Genomic DNA, 27,600 nt, shown 5'->3' on the forward strand with positions numbered 1-27,600 from the left:
GTGGTTAGTATGTCACGCTTATATGGTTACACACACTGGTATACAACTGTTCTTGACTGGAAAGTCATGCCAGGAGAAACTTATTTGTAAAAAGGACACGAGTTTCTGTAGAATAAGACATGGCTTCTGTAGAATAAGGACGCGAGTTTCTGTAGAACAAGTATTCTGACACCGTGTAGAAGTGCGATACATTTTTTTTTCTTTTTTTTTTTTGTTGCAATGTTTTAGGTGGCGGAAAAATAAAAACCCACACAAAAGAGTAAAAAAAAATTATCGTAAACTCTGGGAGTTATTTTTCCTGGGGTTTTACAGCTCGTTTTATAGGTCCCCTAAACTACTCCACTGTGTTTGTAATGCAAATTCCCACCTTGAGGCTGAAAACATTTTGTCTGTCCCCACCTCATCGCCGAACGAACGAAAACTTCAGTTGTTCCGTACTCCAACGTTGTCTCACTTCTTTGTCTCTCCCGTCTTATTCGAACCTGACGAACTTTCGGGTTTATTTCATCTCCGGGAATTTAGTGAATGGTGCAATAAATCTCCAAACGTTGAGGGATATTTCTTTTCATTTACACACAGTATGAAGATCAGTTTCTGCTACTTCATGCCATTGCAAATTGCTCATTCTTCACTTGAACAGGCTCTGTTTACTACACGCATATATATCTTCCAGAGACTTCGGTGACAAGACGGTTATTGGTTTAAATAATTCTAAAGTGTCGCGGTGCAGGTTAGTGCCTTGAACTGACAAAGCCGCGGACTTTGCACCAAGTCTGGATGTGGCCTGGATTGAACAATTTGCATTTCTCTGTTCACTATTCCCCCGATATATATTTTTGTCTTCAGAAGGTAGAGTATGTGTAGGGATGGTGATGGGGGAATGTACGCGTGCACGGCAGACGTGTATCGTGATTCTCTTCATGACCTGGAGGTTGGGGTGGGAGATTTATTTGTTTGTGTTTTCCACCGTTCCAGCAACTATGGATATATCACGGGGTGGATGGATTGTTACGAAGAAAATGCACTCTCTCTCTCTCATTAAACACACCAGCACACTACCAGCGACTACTGTGGAAAGATGGTTCGGTATGAAGGAAATAAAATTAAATTTAGTTTAGTATTCATGCTTCTTTCTTTCCATCCTCATCGACCTAAATCGCATTGCTTCTACCGGTCTTGTTTGGTTTTTTTTTCACTTGGAAGAGGGGGGGACGTTATAGGAGGCAACCTACGACATTTATAACTATCACTTTCTGATCTTCAACATGCTTTTTCATCTTATCAAGACGAAGACCCGAAGGGCAATAGGTTGGGAGACATCAAGTCAACACGTGACGTAGCACAAAACCAAACCCGTCCTTTCTCTCACTTTCAGATCATGTGTGGGTGTGTGAGAGAGAGATAACACTACGGGATCACAGACCTCGGGAAGATAACGATCAAGGTGACGAAAGTTTTCGCGGAAAGTATTGACTACAGTGTCAGAACATATATATATATGGACCTCAAACTATGTGATTGTCAGAGCCGAACTTTCTTCACTTTTTTTCCTTTTAATTGATAAAGGAGGAACTGTAAAAGAAAAGGAAAAATAGAAATATAATGTACACGGATGCATGCATATTCAATAATCTATACATCCAGTAGTGTGACTAGCCACTGTTGTTTGTTTGTTTGTTGTCATTTTTCTTCGCACTAATGATGGTAAGACAATATCGAGCATAGAATTTGTAAACAGAAAAAATGACTTGTAAAAGGAATATACTGCATTTAAAACAAAAAAATAAACTGTGACTTCGTAACTTGAAAGGGATAAACTGTGGATTTTCTTTAAGAAACGTTTTCCGAAACTGATAAACCCAAATCATGTCAGAACTACGGTGACTGAGAGTCGTTTTACTACAGAATGGTTTTCTCGTTTAAAGGCGTAGTAGGAAGTAGGCAATTACATGGCCTTGAATAACTACTTATGCCGTATGCTTCTTTTTTTTTTTATTTATTTTTATTTATGAGTATGATTTTTTTCCTAAGGGTGACGAACAAGCAGCCTCGAGAGGAGGATGGGGTGTCACCTGGAGTTTGTAATCACGTGCATCGGCTTCGCCGTGGGTTTGGGAAACGTCTGGCGCTTTCCTTACCTATGTTACAAAAATGGCGGCGGTAGCAAGTAGATCTGTTCTGTTTACATTTGTGAGATTGGATTTCTTAATGTAAAAAAATTTCCTCAAGTTTTAAAAATGTGGAACATCAAAGTGGAACATCCAAAGCGCGCACACACAATCACACACACAAACGCAGGTATAACTGAAACATACTCTGTCTAGCACCACTATTAGACGAACACTGTTTTCCTGCCTTTCTCTGTCTCTATATACTGTTATCTTTCATATTTTCATGTACTTGATAAGGGTTGAGTTCAAACCCTAGCGATGTTAAAAGCGCTATTCAATTACAAACGTACATATTATGATGATCATGATTATTATTATAGTCAAACATTTTCATATCTGTTGATTTGTATACTGTAGTCGTAATGATTCCACCTGCATGTCGAAGGGCTGCTACTGTTACAAAAAATTCACACGATTTATTTATTGATTGTCTCCCTCAGGTGCGTTCTTATTCCTACTGCATCAGCCTCTTTTTCATGGGCATACCGCTCTTTTGTCTGGAGATTCATTTGGTCAGTTTGCAGTTTTAGGTCCGCTTGCTATCTGGACGATCAACCCACTGTTCAAAGGTAAAGAGGGGAATAAAATAATTAGGTTTTTTTTTTCTAGTTGGGTGCAACTTTGTGTAACTTTCTTACTACTGAATAGGGTTTGAAAAGAGAAGCATGTTTCTGATTTATGTATGTTTTATTTGTTTTTTCTTTCGTTATGTCATATTCAGCTTTTTATTTAATGCAAATTAATTTTATTCTTAAAAGCGATGAAGTTTAGAGTCATACATATGGTTTTGGTGATATTTAATATGAACTGGGTTTCACTGATATTTTGTATGTATTGTTTGAACATGTTATATGCTAGGTCTGGGTATACCATGATGGTCCTGGTGTCATCCTGTCCATCTACTACACATTATAGTGGCGCAGTCAATCTTCTTCCTGTTCGCCTCCATGCAGGAGACCTTGCCGTGGACGGAGTGTGGGCGAGACTGGAACACGTGCTACTGCCGCAAGGCCGGCGACAACGGGACTGACCTCGACCCACTCCGATGGTACAACTCCACAGGCCTCAACTGCAGTACGATACACCTTTATCTTTACAGTCATCTGTAGATACATCCGGACTCTGATTCTGATATGTGTCTGACTATTGTGTGTGTGTGCACGAATGCATGTCAGTGTAATAATGTACTAACAATTGTTGTCTACTTGTTTGTTTGGTTTTTTTAAGCGGGAATTGTTGTGACACCTGACAACCAAAAAAGCGCTAGTGAAGAATACTACAAGTAAGCAAAGTGGTAAATTTATATCATTAGGTGTGAGATCAGTTTATTGAGCATGAACATTTATCACACTTATCACATAATCGCTTATCCGTGACTTCCGTTTGTTGCTTAGTTTGTTTAAATAATTTAGCAAACGTGGGCGTTTTATCAATTTAATAAATTTATCTGTTTCGGTAACCTAGGAAGCCTGTCAGTTTTAGCAGCTTGGCCAATTGTCTTCTTTAGCAAATAAGGGTTTGTTACACGAACTTATCAAGTCCCTTCACGTGACTAGGTTGTTTCAGAAACATGAAAAAACTGTTTCAGTAACGTGACTAGCCCGTCTGTTTCAGTAACTACGTCCTGTCGAAGACCAGCAGCATTGCGGATCCTGGAGGAGTCAAGTGGGACCTGACGTTGTGTAACCTTGCCGCCTGGATCGTCATCGCCCTCTCTCTCATCAAAGGGGTCAAGACGATGGGAAAGGTAAGCGAAACCGCAATAGTGGACAACGGATGTCGTTGTCACTGACCCGTTGACCTTTGGTGTCGTTTGTTGGAGACAACAAAAACTCTGAAGAGTTAAGAAGTGTTTCTGTAGAAAGTGTTTTTGTGAGATGTAACAATAGAGATATTTCGATAAGACCATCTTAAAGGAGGGGCATCTCTTTTGCAGGTGGCCTACTTCTTTGCCTTGTTTCCCTACGTTCTGCTGACAGCGCTGCTCGTTCGGGGGGTCACTCTGGAGGGTGCTCGAGATGGAATCGACTTTTACCTGAAACCTGACCTCAACAAGCTGACTGAATCTGGGGTACGTGTACGAGAAGTAATTCAATGGGAGGGAGTCGATATGTAGTCAACCTCGAGGGGTTGCCGGGAGAACATGGAGGTAGGGAGAACAGTTACAATTACAAAATTAAAATCCAGCTGTACAGAGCGGAATCTTGAATATTCTCCATTTCGAACCAAAAATGGTTTACTCCGAAGTTATGTACAGGTTTGTAAGACTAAAAGAATAGGCGAACGCCTGGAATTAAATGTCCACGAAAGTTTAGACAAGAACGGACAATGAGATTTTGTTAGACATCCTAATTTTTTCGGGTCTTGACGACAGGTGTGGCTGGACGCCGCCTCGCAAATTTTCTTTTCTCTCAGCACCAGCACGGGCAGCTTGACCGCCATGTCCAGCTATAATCGCTTCAAGAACAACTCGCTAAGGTGGGGACAAACTCTTGCATTTTAACCGCATACTTAGTATGAAAGAGAAATTATATTTTAGGAGGTAGTATCGTGTACTAAGTTCAGAACTTCTTACAAGAACGACTAATGAAGGGACAAGTATCAGAGTTATATTTTAACGTGCTGCTTTCCCTTTTTCTTGGATAAATTTACAAAATCGACATCAATCAAGAAAAAGTCAAGAAACATTGAAAAATAAGAGAATTAAAAGATGTCAAATTTCACGGACTGCACATGCTTTGGCACGAAACTAAATGTCAAAATATCAGAACGTATCAGAGAATATTGTATGCATAAAATTAGAAAAAAAGGAAAGATAAAGGATAACTGTAGTGATTCAGATTTTTATTGGTGCGTCACTGCTTTCCTGCCATACAGGGATTCCATCACGATTCCAATCATCAACTGTCTGACTAGTTTCTATGCGGGTTTTGCCATCTTCTCTGTCCTGGGATACATGGCACGGGCCAAGAACGTCTCCGTGTCGGCGGTCACAACGGAAGGTTGCTCGCATGTTTCTTTTTTCTTTCTTTTTTTTTTCCTTCTTTTTCTCTTATTTTTCCTTCTTTTTCTCTTATTTTTCTTTCTTATGTTAATTTTTCCCTTTTTAATCTTTCTTGCTTTCCGTTTTTTGTTTTTCGTTTTTATTTCTTTCATTTTCTTTTCTTAATATTTTCCAACCAATCATGTGATTAAAAAGTAAGTGCGCTCTAATCTTCTTTCAGGTACAGGGCTTGTGTTCGTTGCCTACCCAGAGGCTTTGGCCCAGATGCCGCTCCCACAACTGTGGTCTGTCCTCTTTTTCGTCATGATGATCTGCCTCGGCATGGGGACGCAGGTAACTCATTGAGCGCTGTCATGTGGGATGCTACAGCTCTTGGTATTTCGATACCTGTGGACACAAACAAGTTGTAAATGATCTACAAATATGTTCTACCATCATTCTGTCTTCCATCACCTTTTCACCAATGATTCAAACCCCACCCCCTATCTCCATTCTCCACTATGTGGAAAGAGATATGTCTACAAAGACATTGAGATCACTAACCACAAGACGATTACTTAATCACCCACTTCCTTTAAATAAAAATAATGTATAATTAATAAACTTCAGATAGCCATTGAATAGATACTGAAGTTATTTTCAGTGTTTTTGTGTGCAATAGTTTTAACACTGGACGTTTCCTGTCAATGCTGTGACAGGTCCCCAGTGTTGAGACCCTCCTGACAGCCCTGCAGGACGAGTACAAGTTTTTTCGTGGAAATTGCCGCTCCATCATCTTCCGGTTGAGCGTCTGCGCTCTCGGATTTCTCCTTGGTCTTCCGCAGACAACACAGGTAATGCTAGTAACAACAGTGGTACACAGGTAATGCTGGTAGCAATATTGCAACACAGGTAATGCTAGTAACAACAGTGGTATACAAGCAATGCTGGTAGCAATTGTGGTACTTAGGTAACGCTTGTGTTACTTAGATAAAAGTCTGCCTTTGCGATTTTAATTGATGATGTCTTGATGAAAGCATATGAAATCAGCACATGAGTGAATGATCACTTCCAAATACTAATATCATAAGTAGAGGCTAATTTTGAAACCCAATACTATTTCCATAGGTGTTTTTTTAAAACAGGGCGGGACCTACATTCTGGATTTGATGGATACATTCGTGGGTTTTCCGTTGCTTCTTGTCGGTCTGCTCGAGTTTATCGTCATTGTGTGGGTCTACGGTAAGGAAACTCAGATATTTGTTTGTAGATATTACCTGAATTAACTGTGAGAAAATAACACCCAGTCTATATAAGGGTATATAGTAAATAAAAACAAATTTAAAGTTTCTATTATCTTTACATGAGGGATTGCTCTTGATTGGTACTATGACCTGCTTAACATCACTCATCAGTAGTGAAAATGCAATATTTTATTTTAACAAAAAGAAGTTTTTTATGCTATTATGGTCTGGCGTTGAAAAGCCGGTGATCATACCGGGTTGAAGGTTGAAAGATCTTGAATCATGTTGAAGAGTTGACATGATGTTTGCACGTTGTATCGTAACAATCAGGATTTGTGCGGCTGAGTGAGGACATCATGATGATGGTGGGACACAACTCCATCAGCAGGAAAATCTACTACTGCTACTTCAGCTGGACATGGACGATTGTCGCCCCTGGGCTTATATTGGTAAGACGATTTTTTTTCATCAGTGTAGCAGCACTAGACTTATTAATAATGCCATTCTCTTTCTTAGATGGCTCTCTGACCCAAACATATCTTGCTGAAAATATGACTGCATTTACCATATCTCTTCAAGATGATAAAAAAAAATAGCCAAATAGAGTCACACATTTCTTATGTAAGTCCTGTTAAGAGGAACCTTAGATTTCACCTTATTTTCTTCGCAGAAACTGTTCTGAATGAATTATACAGAGCAAAGAGTTGATAACTTTTCGCTTCTAATGTGTTTCCACCCAACCCACCTACACTTCTCTTCACGCCACAGGCCATCATTGTCTTCGACTCCGTCGACTATCAACCGATCACGGGTCCTGCGTACCCGGAATGGGCCGAGGCTCTTGGATGGCTGACTGTTGCCTTCATTATGATGTGGACCCCTGTCTGGTTTATCGGAAGTTACTGCTACAAGGGTGGCTTCAAGGTACGTGAAAACATTACCTCATAGGTTGAAGCATTTTGGTTTCCTAAAGACCGAGTACAATAAGGGAGAGAATAAATGGCAATACATCTCCTAACTGATGATCTTTAACATATCATAACCCAATGACTGTTAGGCCAAGGGACTACTTTCCAATGGTAACGACTCGCTTATGTCATCCTTGTATCACGTGACATGGGAATCCTTTCAAGGGTACTTATAAAGTGATTGAATTCCTAATCTATTGTAATATTTATTGATATATAAACCACACATATTATTTCTATTTTTAATTACAGAGTTAAGGGAAGGATTTTCAGAATTGTAAAATTAAGCTTGATAGGGGCAAGGGTCAAACTTCTGAAAGGAGTTGTTGCAGCTGTCGTAAAAGTTCGTGATTGTCAGGATGATATTATTCTTTTGTCTTGCACAGCTACTGCGACGTTTGAACCAGCCTCTGCCGGAGTGGGGACCCCTGCTGGTGGAGAACCGCACCCTCCCTCGCTACCGGCAAGAAGCTGCGGAAACACAACTACCTGAAGTAACTGATGCAACAGACACTTACACCAGCAACAACAGCACGTGGAGCGACCCTACGACAGAATTTTCCTTCAACAACGCAGCCTTCCAAGACGACCAAGTCGCTGATGGGCTCAGAACTAAACTATAATCTCAGAGCTGTCGAGTAGAATACCTGTGTGTGTCGTGTGTCTTTCTGAGTATGGTTTGGGTACTACTCTATCACAGACGGCAATGACAGAAACGCCAAGACTTGGTTACTCAAGTGATCATACACTTACTTTCACTCTCCTTTGCCCCTCCTCATTGTAATATAAAGAGGAAAATACCCATTGGATCCGCTCCCCTTATTAGTATTAGGTGTAAAAATGTAACAGTATTATGTGTAATACGACATATTTAGTCCAAGTTTGCAAAGCGTTGCTCACAAACCTACACCCTTTGGGAGTTTCTTTCCCCCCCGAAGAGCTCGACAGTGTGCAGTCCCCGTGACAAGCTCACGTGACGCTGGCTTTATGAAGCAGCGTCAGTCACGCGCGACGACAACACCAAATATTGGGGAGTCATGTGACATGAGCATGAATCAGCCTGCTAGCTACACATAGGATAATTTGTGATAGATTGTGAGGATACATTGATGATACATCTAATTTATCCTTCCGCGATTCGTGAACTGATTTTCCCGGAGGTCATAGCATTCATTGGCGTAAGACAATCAAATATCAAGCATTTGCAAGCTCCATTCGCATCGTACCTTTCGCTTCAATATATTTTTATAAAGATGTATCAATGTTTATTAATAGGAATACCATAGGAGCAGCACCAACAGTAATAGTATCTGTTGGTCATAGAGTTGTTGCTGTTGTTGTTATCTGAATATCATCGCTGCAAGAGAGAAGTCGCTGAAATAAAGTCCAAGGTGATTTCTTGGCATACTTGTCGCCACAGGACTGTGAAGCATGACAGCTGGGTGAGATTATGTAATCAGCCCACAACATATCGTCAAGCTTCTTGGATGCTTAGCAGACAACCAAACCTTGCTTTTATAAGAAAGGAAGTCAGAACGTTCAAAGAACTTCTAACGTGCTATTTGCATGTGTTGGACCTTGATATTTATGAGATTCGATACATTTCATCATCAAGTACCAAAATAAATGACAACTGACATTTGAATGGCTCAAAAGAAAAACAAGCAAACAACAAAGCCCTAGTCAAATCCATGAAGGCATCTGACACCAAAATAACTCAGGATCCAGCTTATTGGCGCCTTGTGCCTCTAATGTTGTGCCTTGTGCCCCAAACATGGTGCCTTTCGCATCAAGGTAATTAAAACATCGAAGAAAGAACGGAACGCTAGCTTGTTTATTCCCCGCTTCTATTTGTTTCTTCGAGAATGAAATGGAAGAAATGTATCAGCTATATCAAACTTTAACAATGATAATAATCACCACTATTGTCATTATCATCATCATCAGTTCACCACACAAATGTGTAAGTAAACATTAGTCGAATGTTTGGAGATTTGTCGTATTTACATGTTTTTATTCCAGGCATATACATAATTAAACAGTCGATATAACCATTTGTACAATATATACATGATGTATCCTTATGTTTATTGTCCTTCATTGTCTATACCAGAGGTGGGCAATTAATTTTCCCAAGGGGCCGCATGAGAAATTGGGATGGTTTTAGAGGGCCGGACTAATATAGTCACCAGTACTTGTATATATAGTATATATTAACTACTTTCGCCAGCGGGCGGGGCCGGTCAGAGACAGGAGGCGGCCGGATTTTGCCAGGTCTGGTCTATACCTATGTGCATGCATATCCTTTTTTGCCTTTAGTTTTTGCACAGATGATATATATATAAAGTGTCATTTACATATATGTTTGGCAATTCTTTTTGTGTAGGTTGATTCTTGATATGAACACAGGTAGTCCTCGGGTTACGACGGTCTCGAGTTACGTTGTTTCGTGGTTACGACGCTCATTCCGACTTACGAGGTCAGTGCATCAAAGAAAAGGAAGGCCATCACCATGGAGGTGAAAGTGGATATCATAAGGCAATCTGAGAAGGGGGAAACAGCAACAGAAATTAGCAGGTCATAAGGACTTAGTCGTTCGACTGTCGCTACGATTATCAAGGATAAAGATCGCATTCTTGAACACGTGAAAGGATCTGCTCATATGAAAGCCACAGTGATAACAAAGCGTACTGTACTGCACAGTATTTTACTGTACTTATGTTTATTGATAATTATGTAGGTTGCTGTGTTATGATAGGTGTTTGGAGAGGCTAAGTGTTTGCAGTACTGTACTGTTATTATGGTACAGTGGTGTATGAACGTATGATCCGACTTACGTCGAAATTCGGTTTACGACGCCGCGTTAAGAACGGATCCCCGTCGTAAGTCGAGGACTACCTGTATTCTCTTAGTGGTACTAAGGTCTTATGGATGCAATTTTAATGGAGTAGACAAGAACTCAATGAGTGACTGACTCCACGATAATGAGATTTAAAAATATGCAAACTAGAAAAATCTGTAAATGTATGAGGTTGGATAGGAGTAAGAACTAGGCGGATGGCAAGGGAGTGGAAGATGTTCTGAAGGGAACAAGATGGAATTTGGGCGGCAGAAAGGATTAAATTTTTTTAATACAGTTTGCGGGCCATGATGATAATGTATCATAATATTGAATGTGAATCTCGTGACGATTTCGTATGTTACTCGAGAGCCTGTTATGTCCCCAAGAGGAAGACAAGTGGTAAAATGTAACGAAATTGTAATATTGTGTTATCTCCCTTTCTTTAGAATCATGGAGTGCATCTCTGATTTCTTGCCAACACGTATGCACGCACACACATACACGCACATGCACACGCACACACATTCCTCCTACTCTCTCCCAGACCGTCAGCTTCTCTATTCACTTTATCTTTCCTTTCTCTTCCTTTCTCTCCATCTCTATAGTAAACTTGGAATGAATCGCATTCCTTGACATTACATCAATGTAGTGATAAACCTTGCAGACACACTTTCTGTTGTGACCATAGTGACCAGCTAAGTCTTCGCACTCCTTAGTCTTGGTGGTACGCTGTAGCGAACGGACCGGCCAAACATTCCGCCAACCAAAACACGGCATCCTCACGTTGACTAACGATTTGTGTTGAGAAAGAGGTCTTGCGATACTGTTGGGAAGTGGTTGCATCCTTTTGTATACCTGCCTTCACTTCATCAGTATTTTAACTGGATGTCTGGTTTGCCTTTCTTCAAGACTACGTAAAATCTGTGTGTGTGAACGCGCGCATGCTCGTGAGTTGGAATTCGTGCTGAAGGTACGGATATTGCAGAGCGTGGGGATGTCTAAGATATGTGAACAAGCTCAAAAGTAAATGTTGAGAGAGCTGTGTAGAGACACTGAAGTGGGATGTGAGCACCACACCTAAGGTGCGCATGCGCTATCAAGCTCAGCTTCATTAGCCGGATGTCTAAGATCAACTCCATCACGTGCGCTGCTCACGGGCGGTGTGTAAGAGCTGCACGAAGAAGTTCAGAAATGCACTTCTCGTCCTGAAATCTCCAAAGTTTGAACAAACATAAAAGCCGAGCCTGCAGCTGCAGCCTGAGAGGTAGCAGGGTCAGAGGGTGCTAATGGAGGGGGGGGGGTCTCTGATCAGCAACAACTCTTCGAACGTTTATGCGCAGATTGAAGACAGTTACATAGACCTAAAATGTCTGTGGTCTGTATTGTGTCTGTATTGCTCCCCCAGCGCCTTATCTACTAAATATTGACAGTGTTATCTGACAGTGTTATCCGTTATGACCAGCTTCCATATGGAAACATATTTTTTTCACTGAAACTTGACAAAGTCTGTGTGAAACAAAATGTCAGACTAGTTCTAGATCACACGCTTCGTTTCACTTGGCGGAAAAGACCTTCGTGAAGACCTTTCCTTCCCTCACCATCTTCGCTGGACCCGTGATGACATTGCGTGGGCATGTTTAGTTGTTTGTCCCAAATAACTAAGACCATGGGTGGCCAAGAATTAGTCGGGGACGTCGATGTGAGCAGCATCCAATGTCCAGTACCTGCAAGACTATCTTGACCTCAGGTGTATCATACTGACCATCATGCAAACAAACATGGTTTTCTCTATTTTCCTCAGACATGGGAGGGGAGGCGGTGGGGCTGGGTTTTATGATCACCTTCTGTTGTATGGGTAACCTGATAATAAGGGGTAATCTGGTAATGGAAAGATAAACCTTTTAAAGAGTAGCCTATGTGTAGTAGTAGGAGAAATCTGCTAAAGAATAAGAAATATGTTAATGAAAAAAGTAGTCTACTGATGGAGTGAGTAATCTGGTAGTGACATCAGTAATCTGGCAATAAAAGAAGTAATTTGATAATGTGAGGATGAATTTAATGTGACTAGTGGTAGATTGAATGTCAGAGTTATATTAAAGGTCAGAAGAGTGCATGTAGGCAAGAAACAAAAGCCTGCAAGCATTCACCCGTGCTCCGCCGTTGTGGATAGCAGGACAAGTGGAAACAAAGGTATAAAGAGCCAAAGCGAGTGGAAACATGTTTGGTCACCAGGAGGAAAAAAAAATGGCAATTTAGGAGTGGAATGATTTCACTACAACGGAAGGAGTAACATTTGTTCTGAAAATCTAACCGTGACAAGCATCGTTCATCGTGAGTGATTCAGACAATTTCTCTCTCTGTCGCACCATCTCTCTTTCTATTACATGCAGGTTTATACTATAGCATGCATGCATGTACACGCGCTCGCACACGCACACACAAGCACAAACACATATGTATATATACGAGCATGCAGAACGGACTCGTATCGATCAGGTATGTACACGCAGATCCAATCACATACACACATGCATTCACACAGTCCTCCTCAAACACAACAAAAATTGATCGTTAACACACGCAAATGCTTAAATGTTAAAACAAGCACGTGCACACACACACACACACTTGGATGTGAGAGAGAGAGGGAGGAAACGAGGCCGGTCAGTGACTGATTTCCGCAGCTGCTTGGCCGGCATTGTGTGGGCTGTACGACCAGGGAGAAACTTCAGTAACACGCTGCTGCTGAAGCCATTCCTTCTCGTCCTCCTCATCCCGCTGCTGCAGCCGCTGCTTTGACAACCGCCACCGCCATCAGCGGCAAGCAGCGAGAACCCGACCTTCGGTGCACTTTCCGCCGGCCAGGCCTCTCGCGCTGTGACGTCACACCTCCGGCCGTCGAGCCCCCCGGCCTGTGACGTCACAGCTGGAAACTAAGCAGCGGGTACAAGACGCCTCTGCCTCTCGCCGCCTCCTCCTCCTCCCTACTCACTCCTTTCCCCCCCCCTATCAAATCTTTCCGCCGACTTGCCACCCCCGCATCACAGTCCAGCTCACCTCTCTCCCCCTCCCACACACCAGCATCACCCCGTCCATCCCTAAGCCTCGCGTTCGAGCAGCTTGACCCAATCTGAGTTCGATTAAAATTAAGAATCTTGCGAATACTATAGCATCGGCCTCCTTGGCGAATGTAGGCGCCATTCATCTCCTTTAACGAAGCTGCCTGTGCCGCTGGAAATTAAAGTATGAACTAACCGGCGAAATGCTTTTAAATTCTAGCAGAGAGTGGATTGAGGGGAGGAAGGGTGGAGAACATGAGTGGGTGGGAGGGAGAGAGAGTGTGAGTAGGTGAGGGAGAGGGAGAGTGGGGTGGTGGTGGTGAGAGGTGACAATATGACCACCGGTGGGCTGGCGAGACACAGAGAAGGGGAGGAAAAGGGAATCCTTTAGTTCGATTGACAAGTAACGGTGAAATATATTATCCCGCGTGCACTGCCACTGTCTTTGCCGCTCGACGCGCAGGCGCGCGAGGGATCGATAGCACATATATAGAAAATACTTCAATATTGCAGCCGCGTCCATCTTGGGGGCTCCTCGCAGTGCAAAGAGACCACGACACGAGGCCTGGCCTGACCACCGGCTGCACGCGCGCGAACACACGCACGCACACAGGAATACGCACGAATAAAACCACACACACACAAACTATACACACATAAACACGAATAAACACGCACGCACACATGTAAGCAAACACACTGATGCATGTACCTACACACATACAAACACACAAGTACATGGGTGAGCGTTTCATCTCAAGCACGGGAATATGCACTGACATAGAAAAAGGTTGAATCGAGAGAAGGACAAGAGGACGAACTTGTGTTTTTAAGGTCAATTCGATGACACATGACACAGAATGGATGTGACAATCACTGGCTACGTAATGTCATAGCAGGAAAACTGGATCAGCGTGAATACTGATGGTAGTGGCTGGGGAGGGTAGAGATTGGGGTGGAGGGCGCTACGTTTAAGGTAAATAGAAATTGAATTAAATGTATAATCATCGTTTTCATCGTGGTGATCATCATCATTATCATCATATTTACCTTCGCTGACAGTCAGGTGACACTGTGAACCGATAAACAGACAAACGAGACTCAAAGCGAGGTATCTTTGGTTCGTTTTTCGTTTTACATACCCCATCCCCCCTGTTAAGAAAAATAGGTCTTGCCAATACGGCGACCCCGGCGAAAGCTTGAGAGAGAGAGAGAGGCAGTCTGTATTTGCATTTTTCCGGCATTGAACAGTCGGCCGGTGCCCGCAGGAGCCTGCAAGCTGCCCGCTCGCTGTTCTGTCTGTAGGCTGTGCTCCATGCTACCAGGGGAGACCATCGTGCCGAAGTGAGCAGCAAAGCAGCAGCAACAAGAATGCTGCAGCCCGGATGACTTCTCAGACTCCGGTCACGGAGAAAGAGAAAGAGAGAGAAAGCCAAAACACCTTACAGACAGCGCGAGTGAGAGCGAAAAAAGAGAGGAAAAAAAGGGAGGAGACAGGAAAAAAAATCGTGGCCCTCACCCACCATCACCATCACCACCTACTACTACCACCACCACCACCACCACCACCACACAACCCTCCCGGTTGGAGGGCAGGAGTGTGCCCGGAGGTTTGGGGCCAAACTGATTCAAAATGGCGATATCGTTGGTGCTGGTCGATCGCCGCTGCAGCCAGCAGTCAGAGTAAAAGCAGCAGTTTTAACAGCAGCTCGCTCATCGATATTAACGCGTACCTCGCCGAGGCCGCCTTTGCTGGTGCTGCTGCTGCTGCTGCGCTGCTGGCCTGCATCCCTTCGTCTGCTAGCACGCAGGCAACGGTACCAACATCGCCGACAGCCTACAGGGCTCGTGCTGCAGCTTCCGCTGTTGTTGTTGTCGTCGTCGTTGTTGTTGTTTTGTTATCACGACTACCACGCTACTACTTGCTCGTGCCTACGACGACTACTACTATCAGTGTTTGAACAACTGGGAAAGTTTCCTCACAAAGTGAACAAACAAGCAGCTTTTCGGATACCGCCATACTCCCGTCGTCGTATTTACTGTTGGGAGACGTCTCTCTCGGTGCAGCTGCATCTTCCCACCTCCTCTCATCATCGCCACCCTGTATCTACCCCTCCCTACCCACGTCGTCGTTGCTGCTTCGCCCCTTGTGTCTGGCCAGTGCTGTAACTCTACCGCTGTAACCACCATACTGCACTTCTGTTGCTGCGTTGTGCTGTAGCTGCATCCGTGCCGTGCCGTGTTGTGCTGTGACGTGCTGGCTAGCGAGCCAGCAATCTGTCACCGTTAAGGTCTGCGAGGGAACATCGTTCGTTTTCTGGGATGTGCCGGGAGACCCACAGAAAGGAGGAGACAACTGCCAGACGTCGGTCAGTACGTGAGTAAAAAAAAAAAGAAAGAGACTGCCTCTACCTGGAAAAATACGAACGACACACACACGCACACACGCGCGCGCGCATCGTGGGGCGTGCGTGCGTGCGTGTGTATGTGTGCGTGTGTGTACGTGCTGCATGCGTGCGTGTGGTGGGAGGTTGGGTAAGAACGAGAGAGTGAGAGAGAGTCGCAGACCTCGGGAGGATTAAAAGGAAATCATTGAAAGACGACCGACGGTTTGGTTTCACGCAGTGGAGGCGGGTATGGTAGTGTGTCCAGGAGACCAGGACATCTCCACTGGAATCCCCCGTTCTCGCCCCTGCTGTTGTCATCACCGTCGTCGTTGTCGTCATGAAGACACCGGTGGGGACCAACAGCGCCTGCTGGTTCTGTGCGGTGCTGGACATTTTGTCGGCCCTGTCCTTGCCCCACCCCCCAACCCCGAGGGAGGAGGGGACTGTGCTCTGGAGGGAGAGCAGGAGGTTGGCAGCGGCCAGACCGGAGCGGCGGAGGGACGCGGACAGGCGGCGCTACGGTCGCTCGTTGGGGCCGGTGCACCACTCTGAAAGGCGTTTCGCCCTCTACCAGGGTCCGCACGCCGAGGACGGTGACCTGGAGGCCAGCCGGGCCCTGGCCTTCATCGACAGGTACCAGCGCGACCCAACCCCCAACTGTTCGCGTGAGAGCATCTACATCGGAGACTACACCTTCCGGTCCGAGTACTTCTACACCCCGTTCGGCGAGCAGGTGGCCAAAGCTGTGCAGCTCGCCAACGTGCTCAACAGCCTCTTCATGTACAGCTACCGCTCCGACGACCTGTACAAGAACGTCACCTTCTTTGCCCTGACCCAGACTCTGGTGGAGGATGACCCCAAGGTGAAAGGTTGCGGCATCGCGTTTCGCGCAGGTCAGTACCCGCTGTACCCGAACGACAGCAAGTCCTACTTCTTCCCCTACTCGTACCGTGCCGACGGCGGCACGACCGTGGTGTCCGACCTCACCAAGCTCTACAGCCCCTTCCAGATGCCGTGGTTTACCTACCACAAGGACCGCTTCAGCAGCAGCTCCGCCGGCACCTACAAGCACGCGAGGACCGTCTTCACTAACTTCAGCGATGTGGGCAAGCTTTCTAACATTCAGCATCAGTGGAACGTGTCCATTCGTGTCTTCGACAAAGACGGATACTGGGGGCGGCCCTACTACGACTGTCTCCTCAATACTTGGATACTTCAGTTCTCGGTTCCCTTCTTTGGACTCAACTCCAACGGTCATGTTGTCTTCAAGTAAGTACAAGCTGTTAACATTGTTTGTTGTCGTTGATTGTTTTCAATATTTTTTCTCAGCTTTTGACCAGTCAGGTCCTGCGCGTGCAATTTTCTGTTTCGTCAGCCGATGACCGAAGTTGTCTTTCCGGTGAATACACAAATCGAGAAAAACAAAGATATGTTGACCACAAGATGAAAGTAGGTAGTTGTAAAGTCGAGAGAAAAATCTAGCAGACATGGTTCTTGTTACTCATGAGTAGCATATTATCTACATGTAGAATGCTCTCGATTTCTTACTGCAACCGTAAATGCTCCTACTTAAGGATATTGCAGTAGTGTAATGAGTCGTGCAGGCATCCACCGAAGAAGACAAAAGTTGTTTTAAGTTGCTTTATTCAGCACAACCTAAAGTCAACTCTGTTTACTCGTATTTGTCTTTTGTCTGAGACCAAATTTGTCCTCTGATGATATTCTGACAGTAAATGCAAATATACAAACAACTTTATGATGGCGAGTCGACAAACAAGCTAAATAGTGACGAGTGACAACAAAAACTATGAGTAGATATTGATGCACGTCACAAACTTTATGTTGATGATTATTACTCAGTACACAAAATGTCGTCTGGTGTAATCTGTACCCTGACAAGATTCTGTATATACTGGCATACCTGGCACCGAACACTTTAGCCAGTGAACTGAATACTGTTTACCAATATCACTGACTTCAGAGATAGCAGTTGTTCAGTCTGTGCAGCTTCTGTCGGTGACGTACTTACTGGTGACCAGCTGCGGACGTCACCAAGTCTCACGTTATCTCGCTTTTCACGTTTTTTCACTGTGATGTCACCCTCGACAGATTTAAAGAACCGTAATACCAAGAACCGTTTTGTTTTATTCTGTAATGGAGGACATGGCAGGTATTGCGAGGTTATGAAGGTCACATTGTAAGTTTTACTGTTTCGTCTCTGATTCACCCTTCAGGTGGTGACGACCGTTGTGAAGTACTTGATGTGATATCAGTGTCGCATAAAACCAACAAGAATCCAAGATTTCAGGAGAATTCACATAAAGGCACTCTGGGATGTTGACACCAAAGAATGAGTGACTGTGACACAATGAGTTTCACTCCGAGAAGATCCAAGCAGGCCACATCTTAGGGTTGGCGGTGGGAAGTACTGTGCTGTCCATGAGGTTGCCTAACCTTTGATCCTTGCAGCTCCAAAGCAACTATGAGAGGGTAGCTATAAACTAAACAAAAGACTTTGGTGTGAAGGTCTACAACAGTCCAAACTTTTTTTTTCAAATCCATGGGTTGTACTCAGTTAAATAGTTTTCCAGAATTTGACTAAACAACTCATTCTCGAGATACAAGGCAAGCATGACCAAGTACCGAAAGTCATTAAAACTTTGTATAACGATGTTTGTAGGCTTTAGTGTATCGAAAACTAGAGAAAGGGAGAGGAAGGTGTCCTTTCTTGCAAGGAAATTATCATGTGCTGATCTCCGAAAAATATTGCGCTCTAGTAGGTCTTGACAGTTTTCTGAGTTCTGCATCCTTTGAAAATCCCGAGTTCTTCTGATCCACGGTTGTCTTGCAGGCACATCCAGTCCCTTCATTAAAAGGCAAACGCGCGTGAGATAAGTAACGAGTGTGTTCGTGATGAACGGTCACAATCTATGTTCATTTCCACTGTTCACGGAAATGTGCTGTTGAAATATATTCATGGTATGTATTTGTGGCGCACGTTCATGACATTTTGCAACCTTGCAGAACCTTATTTCAGGATCAAAATAAAAATCGAACAGTGAAATATGGAGCGTCGCAAAACACAAAAAAAGAAAAGAAAATTCAGTCAGAAGTTCCCGCTGACGAAGATGGCTTTAAGAAGTGAAAAGCACGTGCGTGGTTGTGAAAAGTGTGCCAGAGATACAAACTTTCTGTGCAACCCTGACAGCATTTACACATTTGTCCCTTTGCCCCAATATTGAAACTGAGTGCAAAAAAAAAAAAAAAAAACCTTCTGGGCTTATGGAGCTACAAGATCGGGTCAGTTTATGAGGTTACCTATTCTGGTATGACATTGTGCTCGACTATCACCCGTTGCCCACCCAGCATCTGTCCAGCAGACAATGGTACCAGATTTAAGGAGGCGAAAGGTTGGACCACTATTTTGAGTGCCATTTTGACAGTCCTTTGACAGGTGCACGAAGGGGTGACATTATCCTTGTGACGGTTGTGTTTACACTGCTGTAGAGTTCATCTTGTAGCCTGTTCTCGTCTATCACTGGACAAATGAAATCCTTATTAAGATGTTTCAGCTAGTTGATGTGCAGGAGAAATGTCGCCATGTTGTGTTCGAAAAGAAAGGTAATGTGTACATTGGTGATGTTGGAGCGGAAGAAATGAAACTATTCAGTCAGCATGAATCGATTCCTGTAATACTAGGTCGACATTTTTCGACTAAGTAAAACGTGTTCTCTCTCTCTCTCCCTCTTTTCATGTGTTTTTATTCTTTTTTCATTTCTCTTTTCCTCTTTCACCAAGGTTGATTTGATAGTTCAATTCATCGTATTTCACTTCTCTCTCTCCCCTCTTTTCATTTCTCCGTCTCTCATTCTATTTTCCTGTTCCTCTCTCTCTCTCTTTTTCTTTTCTTGCATCAATACAGTTCGGTGCTTTTTTTTACTACCTTCCTCCACCAGACAAACACTGTCTCTGGTGCAATATGATAAAATTCGCACCTGGACATTTGTCGATGTTTTGCTTTCTGCCTGACCTTGTTCACAGATTTGCTCACTTGCTCACAAGTGCACAGATTGATTGGCGCCCCCATTATCGTTCGTTCACTACAGGAGGTACATCTGTCATATTTTAAGTATCTCCGATAAACAAGTGCGGATTCGAGTAACCGCTGACTAGACTAAACTCGAGTGGTGCCTTCTAAACCAGAACAAACTGGAGTATTTCGCGCCGAACCAGAACAAACAAATAATTTGAGCTGAACTAGAACAAACTCGAATAATTAGTGGCAAACCAGACTAAACTTGAACAGTTTCTGCTGAAGTAATTTCTGGTAAAACAGAGCAGACTCAAGAAGTTTCTGCTGAGCCAGACCAAACTCGAGTAATTTATACTGAACCAGCACAAACACAGTAATTATTGGCAAACCGTAGAGGGGTGGGAGGCAGGCTTGAGCAGATTTCTGCTCAAACAGCGCAAACTCCAGAAATTTATGGTAAACCCGAGTGAGCTCTAATTCATGTCGCCTTTTGGATTAGCGTGTTTTATTTTTGTTTTTTTTTTGTTTGTTTGTTTGTTTGTCTGTTTTTTGTTTGTTTGTTTGTTTTTTGTTTTTTGTTGTTGTTTTTTTTGGTTGGTTGGTTGGTTTTTTGTTTGTTTTTGGGTTGGTTTTTTGTTTGTTTTTGGGTTGTTTTTTTTTTGTTTGTTTGTTTAGTTGGTTGGTTTCTTTGGGGGGGGGTGAGTAAATACACCGATGAAGAGGGCCACACAGCTCCAGTGGCTGTGCAATGTGAATTGCGAATCGAGCGGCCATTCGCGAACGATTGGTGAACATGAACGATAAACTGTTCCCAAGAAGAAAGCCCTGCCGATCCTTGCGATTCCCGCCAGAGCCCACACACAGTTTGCAGAAAAGCAGTGTTCATGCTGCTGCAGCTGCTTTTGCAGAATGCAAATAGCTATACAGCAGAGATGGGTCCGTCCTCTCCATACCTCCACGTCTCCATCCCACCTCCACCCCTACCTCCTCGAACAACGAGGAAGTGCTTCTGTTGGCTTCCACTTCTTCGTGTGCGAGGCGTGTCTTGTGTGACGTGTCGCATGATCGTCCAGCTTTTTTTTTCCCTCCTTGCCAGTCAGGCGATCGAACCAGCGTGGTGTCCTTGAGAGCGCCGTAGGGTTTAGCGGAGGGTTGATGGTGGGAAGAATTGGGTTGAGGGGAGGAATGAGGAAAGCGCGCAATGACTCGAGCAGCCAACGGAGTGCGGCCATGTTGAATTGATTAGCGGCGCGAGGCCACGGGGACTGGGTGCGCGCGGAATCGATTCTTCGCACGTGAAGGTCTGTGTGCGGATTGCAAGACTACAAAACAACCGCTAAATGCTTCCTGGCTCTAAGCTCTCAACCCCCCCTCCACCCCAACATCCAAACCTCTACTCACCCGCTCACCCACTTGGTAAAGACAAGATGCTCTAACCTACTTCCTAGTCCCTGCAAAGCTTCACGACAGGTTATTCAATGCTAGTTGCGTACCTGTCGACACCCAGGGAGCCATTCTCATAAAATATCCGTATTTTCAAGTTTGTTCATCTGATAAAATCCATTTTGCTAGTCCTAGTACGGCATTCGAAGAGGGACGAGTCACCAAGGACTATCAATATTCATGTACACCCCTGAAATCAATTTTTTTAAGCTGTTACCATACATGGGAAGGTTTGTGTCTTGGAAACGTTAATACATCCGATTTGAGAACTACATGGTATCTGTTACTGCATTCACTTCAATCATTTGAATAAAAGCAATGCTCTCCTGTTGCTTCTATCTGCGCTCAATGGCAACAACAGTAGTTGCAATATGTTACTACAAATGCCATCAAAATATCAGTTTTCTAGATCCATCATACTGAGCTAACTGATTTCCTTTTTTTTCCTGCTGTTCAGAAGACGATCATTCGTCAGTTTACTCACGTCCTGTGTTTGTTCGGTTAACACCGTTAGGTTAGCTCTTGTGCTAAATCCTCCCGACCACAGGAGAATAAGTTATGAGTGCAACATTGTCTGTGGTGTCGTCCTGCTGTTTATCAATCAGTGATGGCCGTTAAGGCGCTGGACCCAGAAGTGGCACCTTCACTTCCGGTTTGGGTTACCTGGAGTGTGGGACATATCCTACTTCCGGTTAGAGTCACACAGAGCCCACAGAGACCTAACCATTTCTGGATAGGTTACATAGAGACAGTGATATAACCAGAGAGCAAGATTTCCGCACATCTTGAAGATGGCAAAGAAGATTCATTTGTGTGGGTTTTTGTTTTTGTTTTTCATTATAATAAGCTTTTAGCATAACCACACACTCACGCTCACACACACGCACACAGAGAGAGAGATGCGCCCTCACGCATCCCTTTAGTGTTCTTATACCAGCTGCCAAAAACAAGTCACTGGTTCGCATTTTCTGCACCCATCACTCTCTTTTGGTTACTGTTCTGTCTCTTTTCTTTACCCGGAGGCAGCTAGGCAGCAGCAGGTCGGCCTTCCGCAAGGAAAGTGCACGCTCTTTTCTCCGCGAACAGATAGAATTACAGCTAAAAGCACGTGCTGCTGCTGACAGAGATAAATCTGTAATTGTGTTTCCTCTCCATATTTTATAGCGAGGATGCGCACATGCGGCGATGTTTAGCGGCCCTTCCGCCGCTTGGTTATAACCCGTGTTCATTAGCACTGACATAAAAGGGCTGCCAACATGGCGGCCAGCAGAAGGAGCCTGACGTCATCAGCTGTCATCTTGGCACGGCAAGATCTCCACAAAATTTGATAAATGGGCCGATCGAATGTGTTTACCGTTGTTCTTGTAAAGGGTTGGCAGCTTCAGAATCCTTTCAGTCATCGCAGATGAGGGTGAGGCGTTTCAGAGACGGGGAGGGGGAAGGGGACTAGTTCTTGTTATATTTATGTGAGACACACCAGACGCTGGCGAAATGGTGTCTGCGGGCGGTGTCGCAGGCGGTTCTCAGGCGGTGTCGTGGCGGTGTCGCGTAGTTAAGGAGAATTAATGAGCAGCTGCCATCCTTCTCACTTTATATCTATGGCTCTCTCTCTTCATATCTCTCTATGTCGACATTTCTCCGTCTATCTCAGTCTCTATATCTCCCTCTCTGTCTGTCTTTCTATCTCTGCTTTATTTATATCTCTATCACTATGTGTCTGTCTCTTTATAGGATGGTCCTGTTGCGCAACGGTTAGCGCCTGTCAGCAATACAGTGAAGGTTGGCTGTCCTAGGTTCAGTTCTTGTCTCGAGGAAGCTGTTCTTTCTCGGCATATGGCTTTTATTTATAGGCTGGCTGCTTGCCGTGATATAGACTGATTTGCTGTCTCGGAATAAAACTCTAGTTCCCAACCCCCCCCCCTTCTCTCTCTTTATGTCTCTCAATCTATCTGTTTTTCTTAGTGTCTATTTCTTTTTCCATATACATACCTTTGTGTCTCTATTTACTTCGCTATATATATATATCAGTATATATCACTTACTGCTTCTGTTCCGCTCTCCTTTGCACCCTTTGGCCGTTCTCTTGTGTATTATCAGGGGATGTAGATAAAGACATAATGAAATCAAAACTTTATTCTTACCCATGGTTGATAGAACATGGATTATTCGTGAGGTGCAGATATTCGTGACATAATTTTATTTTTGTAGTATGTATATAATAGTTTTCTAAGTGTGAGCTCTATTGTTCCCTCCAGTCACAGCCATCGTATCCAATCATGTAGCATCGTGCGGGGGTGATAAACCACAAAAGAGAAGTGACGAATATGTTACTAGGCTATACATCATGGTGCTCTGATATTTGTTGACAAATGATCTGACAGTGCCCAATGAATGCAGCGCTTCGTGAGTTAAGTATTTTTTATGTAGATATGTTATCAAAATGAAGGAGCTGGAGGCTTGTGCCGAACTGTCCAGAGTAATAATTATTAAAAATCCAGTAGAGTCCAGTTTGTTTTCTGATGACTGGATAATCACAGTGCAAGAGAGTATTTCTCACAATCTGGCTGAATAGCCCCCTCCACTCCTTTCTCGTCTGAAAATACACACCTGAAAACATTATCATGCACTTAGAGACATCAGACATTTTTCAGTCTAGAGATAAATTTTATTACATATATTCTCAGCTCTCCCATTGGCTGATGCATTAGATGCTTACATGCATCCATGTTCAACAGACTTTCCGTGAACCTGATCTTGAGCAGCTGGCACCCTCAAGCAGCCGGGTAAAAATTCGAAGCGATAATACCTTATATAAAAATTTATTTCTAGCAGAAATATTAGTTCAAACCTTGTCAAGCCACGCTACATACCGTGTTTGTCTCACTCCTTCCACTTCGCCATGTCTTTATTTGTTTTTAGTCATTGTATTTCAATATTAATATCGTTAATACAGAGTTTGTAGTAGTGTATAGTGTGGGTATAGTATAAAATCTATTTTAATAGTAATTACCAAGCAACCCAAGCCTACATTTATCTGGCATCTACTAGTTACCAAATGTTTGATATATAATATTTCTATCTGTGATTTATTATGAGTGACATGAGATAACTTCCACAGTTATATAAGGTTTTAGTTTATAAAACTGCTCATATCGTGCAAATGTATTCTACAACTCATTTACTGCAGTAAGACTTACAAAATGGAAAGAGTTGCTAGAAATCTCCTAAAGCGTTTTTATCCTCGTCATAAATCCCCGTAAATATCTGCATTTTGCAGTACAACCAAGTACAATTGCAGTACAATTATATATATATAATAGTCATTTTTATAAACGACATTGTTTGAAACATTTATTGAAGCTGCTTATTCGTGCCACAAACGTGGAGTCTTCACGTCGAGCAGACGACAACTCAAGACGAGGCAATGTTTGCGAATCTATCTGGGTTCGAGATTAAGTCACGTGAGCCAAGTGGCCAATCAGAAAGCTCAGGTAAGGTCCCTATAATATCTTTTTCTTTGGGAATAATAAATTCGCCGGCGGGGCGAGAGCCTCCAGTGATAAGTAGTCGCTGGCCGTGAAGGAGGACAAGTCGGTGCTCGCAGCAGGTAAATGCTTTCCACGCCTGGCTGGATTCGTGGCCGACCTGCTGCCGCATGCAGTGGCGATAATGCCACGCCGCACACGTGCTCCCGCCTTTGATCACGCAGGCCGCTGTGAGAGGCGCGTGCGACCTCCACGTCTATCGCCTCCTCGCACGATAGCGCAGTGGAAGGCGGGGTGGGCAGGGGTGCCAGAGTGGGAGGTGGGGTGGCAGGGGTGCCAGAGTGAAAGGCGGGGAGGGGTAAGACCGGGATTGCGTTCCTGGCGCTTAAAGGCGCATAATATCTGCCTCATTACCGGGTAGCCGGTGCTTCTAAGACTGAGCAGAAAGCTGCCTTTTAGATGGTAAAATAAATACAATACATTATTAATCCCCCCATCCCACCCATTGCACTGTTCTGTTTTCCGTCTCGGTTCTATGTGCACGTGCTTTTGAAAGACAGATCGAATTAGAGAAATGGCGACATAAACAGTCAGGATTGATTGATTGAGAGGCTTGTCCTGTAGAGAAGGGGCGTCGTCAACAACAGCCATAGTAATGAAGATTACTTACATCTATTAATATAAATGTATTTTAATAATGTTTTTCTCTGAAGCAAGACAAATCTACGTCTACAAAAATCTCTTCAGCATATAAAAGCATACAACGTGTAGACGCACAGACCCAACTTCTTAACATTTAGTGGAAAATGTAGGGACCGAACCCACGGCCCTTAGAAGAGAACATGTGAAGATTGCATGTCCATAGACAATAGCTACAACTGAAGAGAAAGGGAGGCAAGTGATCTAATCAATCGAAAATTTGCAGACGGAAGAAGGCTGCAGAGAATGTTAAGGAAGAAGTAGTCGAAGTGGAAACGACTTGGTATTTGATAAAACAATCCAAAACAGAGGTTTTACAGAGCAGCAAAAAGCACAGGGCTACAGAAAACCAAAGTCAACTGTGTAGTGAGCGCAGTTCACTCTCGCCTGTGAGGCAAAGGGACATCACTCTTATCTTCCAAGCAAATAAATCTGCGAAGTGTGTCTACTATAATCAAGAATGGTAATGATGAGGAGTAATACTAATCCACACATTTTCAGTTTGGTCAGTCTGTAGACAATACAATGCATTGCATTCCATTTTAACTATATTTAACACAGAAAGAAATACTCCGTGTGTTCTAAACCTGTCACTGCCAGTGTTCTGTTCTTCCTCTTGTTATCTCCAACACATTATTAACTTCCCTTTAAATTTCCTTAGAACTTCATGTGACCTCCCTTTTGGACACGTTGATACAAAACTAACTCATGGAAAGCATTTAAGTTTAGTAGCATGCAAGTTTACGAGCAATCTCTACACTCTGTAGGGCAGCTATAGCTATCCTCGTAGCTCACTATATAGTACGCTTTAGCCATTAACTAACCCGTTTTTATTGGGTGCCTGTGTGATTTAACATATTCTAAATCATTTCAAAGATGCCAGTCGTTATTCTAGAACTATTTCTTTTAATATTGAATGTTGTAATAATGAGCCGCACTATATTAATCTCTATACCTGTGTTCACACGATGCAGCACTGATGTCTTGCATTCGATGTACTTCAGCAACATTTAAACTGTTGAGCAACATCCTTGCAGTTCTGTCCCTGTTTCGGTTATCCAAACATCATCAGCAAACCCTAAAAGAAGCTTTTCTAACCAGTCCACAGGTAATAAAGTAGTACCATGCTAATTATCTCGAGGAGCCAGGTAAGAGGCAAGGGATTTTTTATTACAGCCGTCCAGGCCTGGAGTTACTTGGCCACGAGGGACTGGAGGCTTCTAAACAAAGATTCATGGTTGCGAGTTCTGCCTCAGGTTGCTAAACATCCATCTCTTCCTCAGCTCGGCACACAAACACGCTCGCACGCACGCACGCACGCGCGCACGCGCACACACGCATGCACACACACATCTTCGCTCGCTAGACGAGACCACATGTAATTCAACCTGAATTATCGCCAACCATAGTGCAAGTGCGTTCCCCACTTGCAAATAAAAAAATTTTCGTGAACAAAAACTGTGTTTAGACTACAGGCCGCCAACATCCAAGAACTTGGGTGCCACGAACTGTACTCCTTCCTGTTTACCTTTAGCACACCGTGTAGACACCTGGATTGCCCGCTTTGGTGTACGCTCCGCCAGGTAATAAACCGCTCGCTAGTCTCCTCCTGCACGCAGACAGGTAATATTCTCCAACATCACATCGCTCACCTGTTCGTGCGCACATGTGTACTAGCTCTACATCTCTGGAAAATTTATGCTTTGTATTATGCATTTCAATACTGTGAGGCTGGGAGTAAATCTTGAACATACCTTTATATCAAACTGTGAGTGACATTTATTAGAAGCATTAAACAACCTTCTGCGGTCTAGTGCAGATAGCAGGGATGAGGAGAGCAAGCTGTTGTATGTGTGTTCTTTAGTCGTAGAGACTTACTTTTTATTAGTTAATGGACGGTTTAAGCGCTAGAGAAGCAATACTTTATTATCTGCGGTCAATCTTTATTCAGATTTTCATACGTCTGCCGTCTTGTTCTTTCTGAAAGGTCTAGCGAGGCGCCATTTTTTTTTCTATTATTGTTTAAAGGTCAGTGCAAAATACTATTTCCCAGAATCTAGTGAAAACCCGTCTTCCTTTCTCGACATATCCTCTTACAAACATTATTATGCACAGAGGTCGAACTCGTGACTTCATTTTAGTACACAGATAGCATAATTAACATGTGGTTCTCAGCTCTTTCATTGACTGATCCCTTGACAATGTAAGCGTATCTATGTACAATCCTGACGTCAGTTGACTTTGACCTGTGTTTGGGGAATTCTGTAGGAGTGTATTTCGAGACCG

General features: G+C 43.6%; 2 protein-coding genes across 2 annotated transcripts in view; both read left to right on the plus strand.

The window, feature by feature from the left end:
* Nucleotides 1-3,007: 3,007 nt before the first annotated feature.
* Nucleotides 3,008-9,550, plus strand: LOC112571371 (sodium- and chloride-dependent glycine transporter 1-like). The gene is made up of 12 exons (XM_025250332.1): nt 3,008-3,245; nt 3,399-3,453; nt 3,786-3,918; nt 4,108-4,242; nt 4,546-4,649; nt 5,049-5,173; nt 5,396-5,508; nt 5,874-6,008; nt 6,300-6,396; nt 6,729-6,847; nt 7,167-7,322; nt 7,753-9,550. The coding sequence occupies exons 1-12, from the start codon at nt 3,119-3,121 to the stop codon at nt 7,987-7,989; spliced, it is 1,536 nt and encodes a 511-aa protein (XP_025106117.1). The 5' UTR covers nt 3,008-3,118; the 3' UTR covers nt 7,990-9,550.
* A 4,510-nt stretch (nt 9,551-14,060) lies between these two features.
* LOC112561056 (probable G-protein coupled receptor 158) overlaps nt 14,061-27,600 on the plus strand; it is a 59,899-nt gene continuing 46,359 nt past the window's right edge. Inside the window, 1 exon segment of the mRNA XM_025233240.1 lies at nt 14,061-16,923. Within this exon segment, the coding sequence (XP_025089025.1) occupies nt 15,992-16,923 (932 nt within the window). The 5' untranslated portion in view covers nt 14,061-15,991.

Source organism: Pomacea canaliculata, linkage group LG1 (genome assembly GCF_003073045.1).
Source record: "Pomacea canaliculata isolate SZHN2017 linkage group LG1, ASM307304v1, whole genome shotgun sequence".
Lineage (NCBI taxonomy): Eukaryota > Metazoa > Mollusca > Gastropoda > Architaenioglossa > Ampullariidae > Pomacea > Pomacea canaliculata.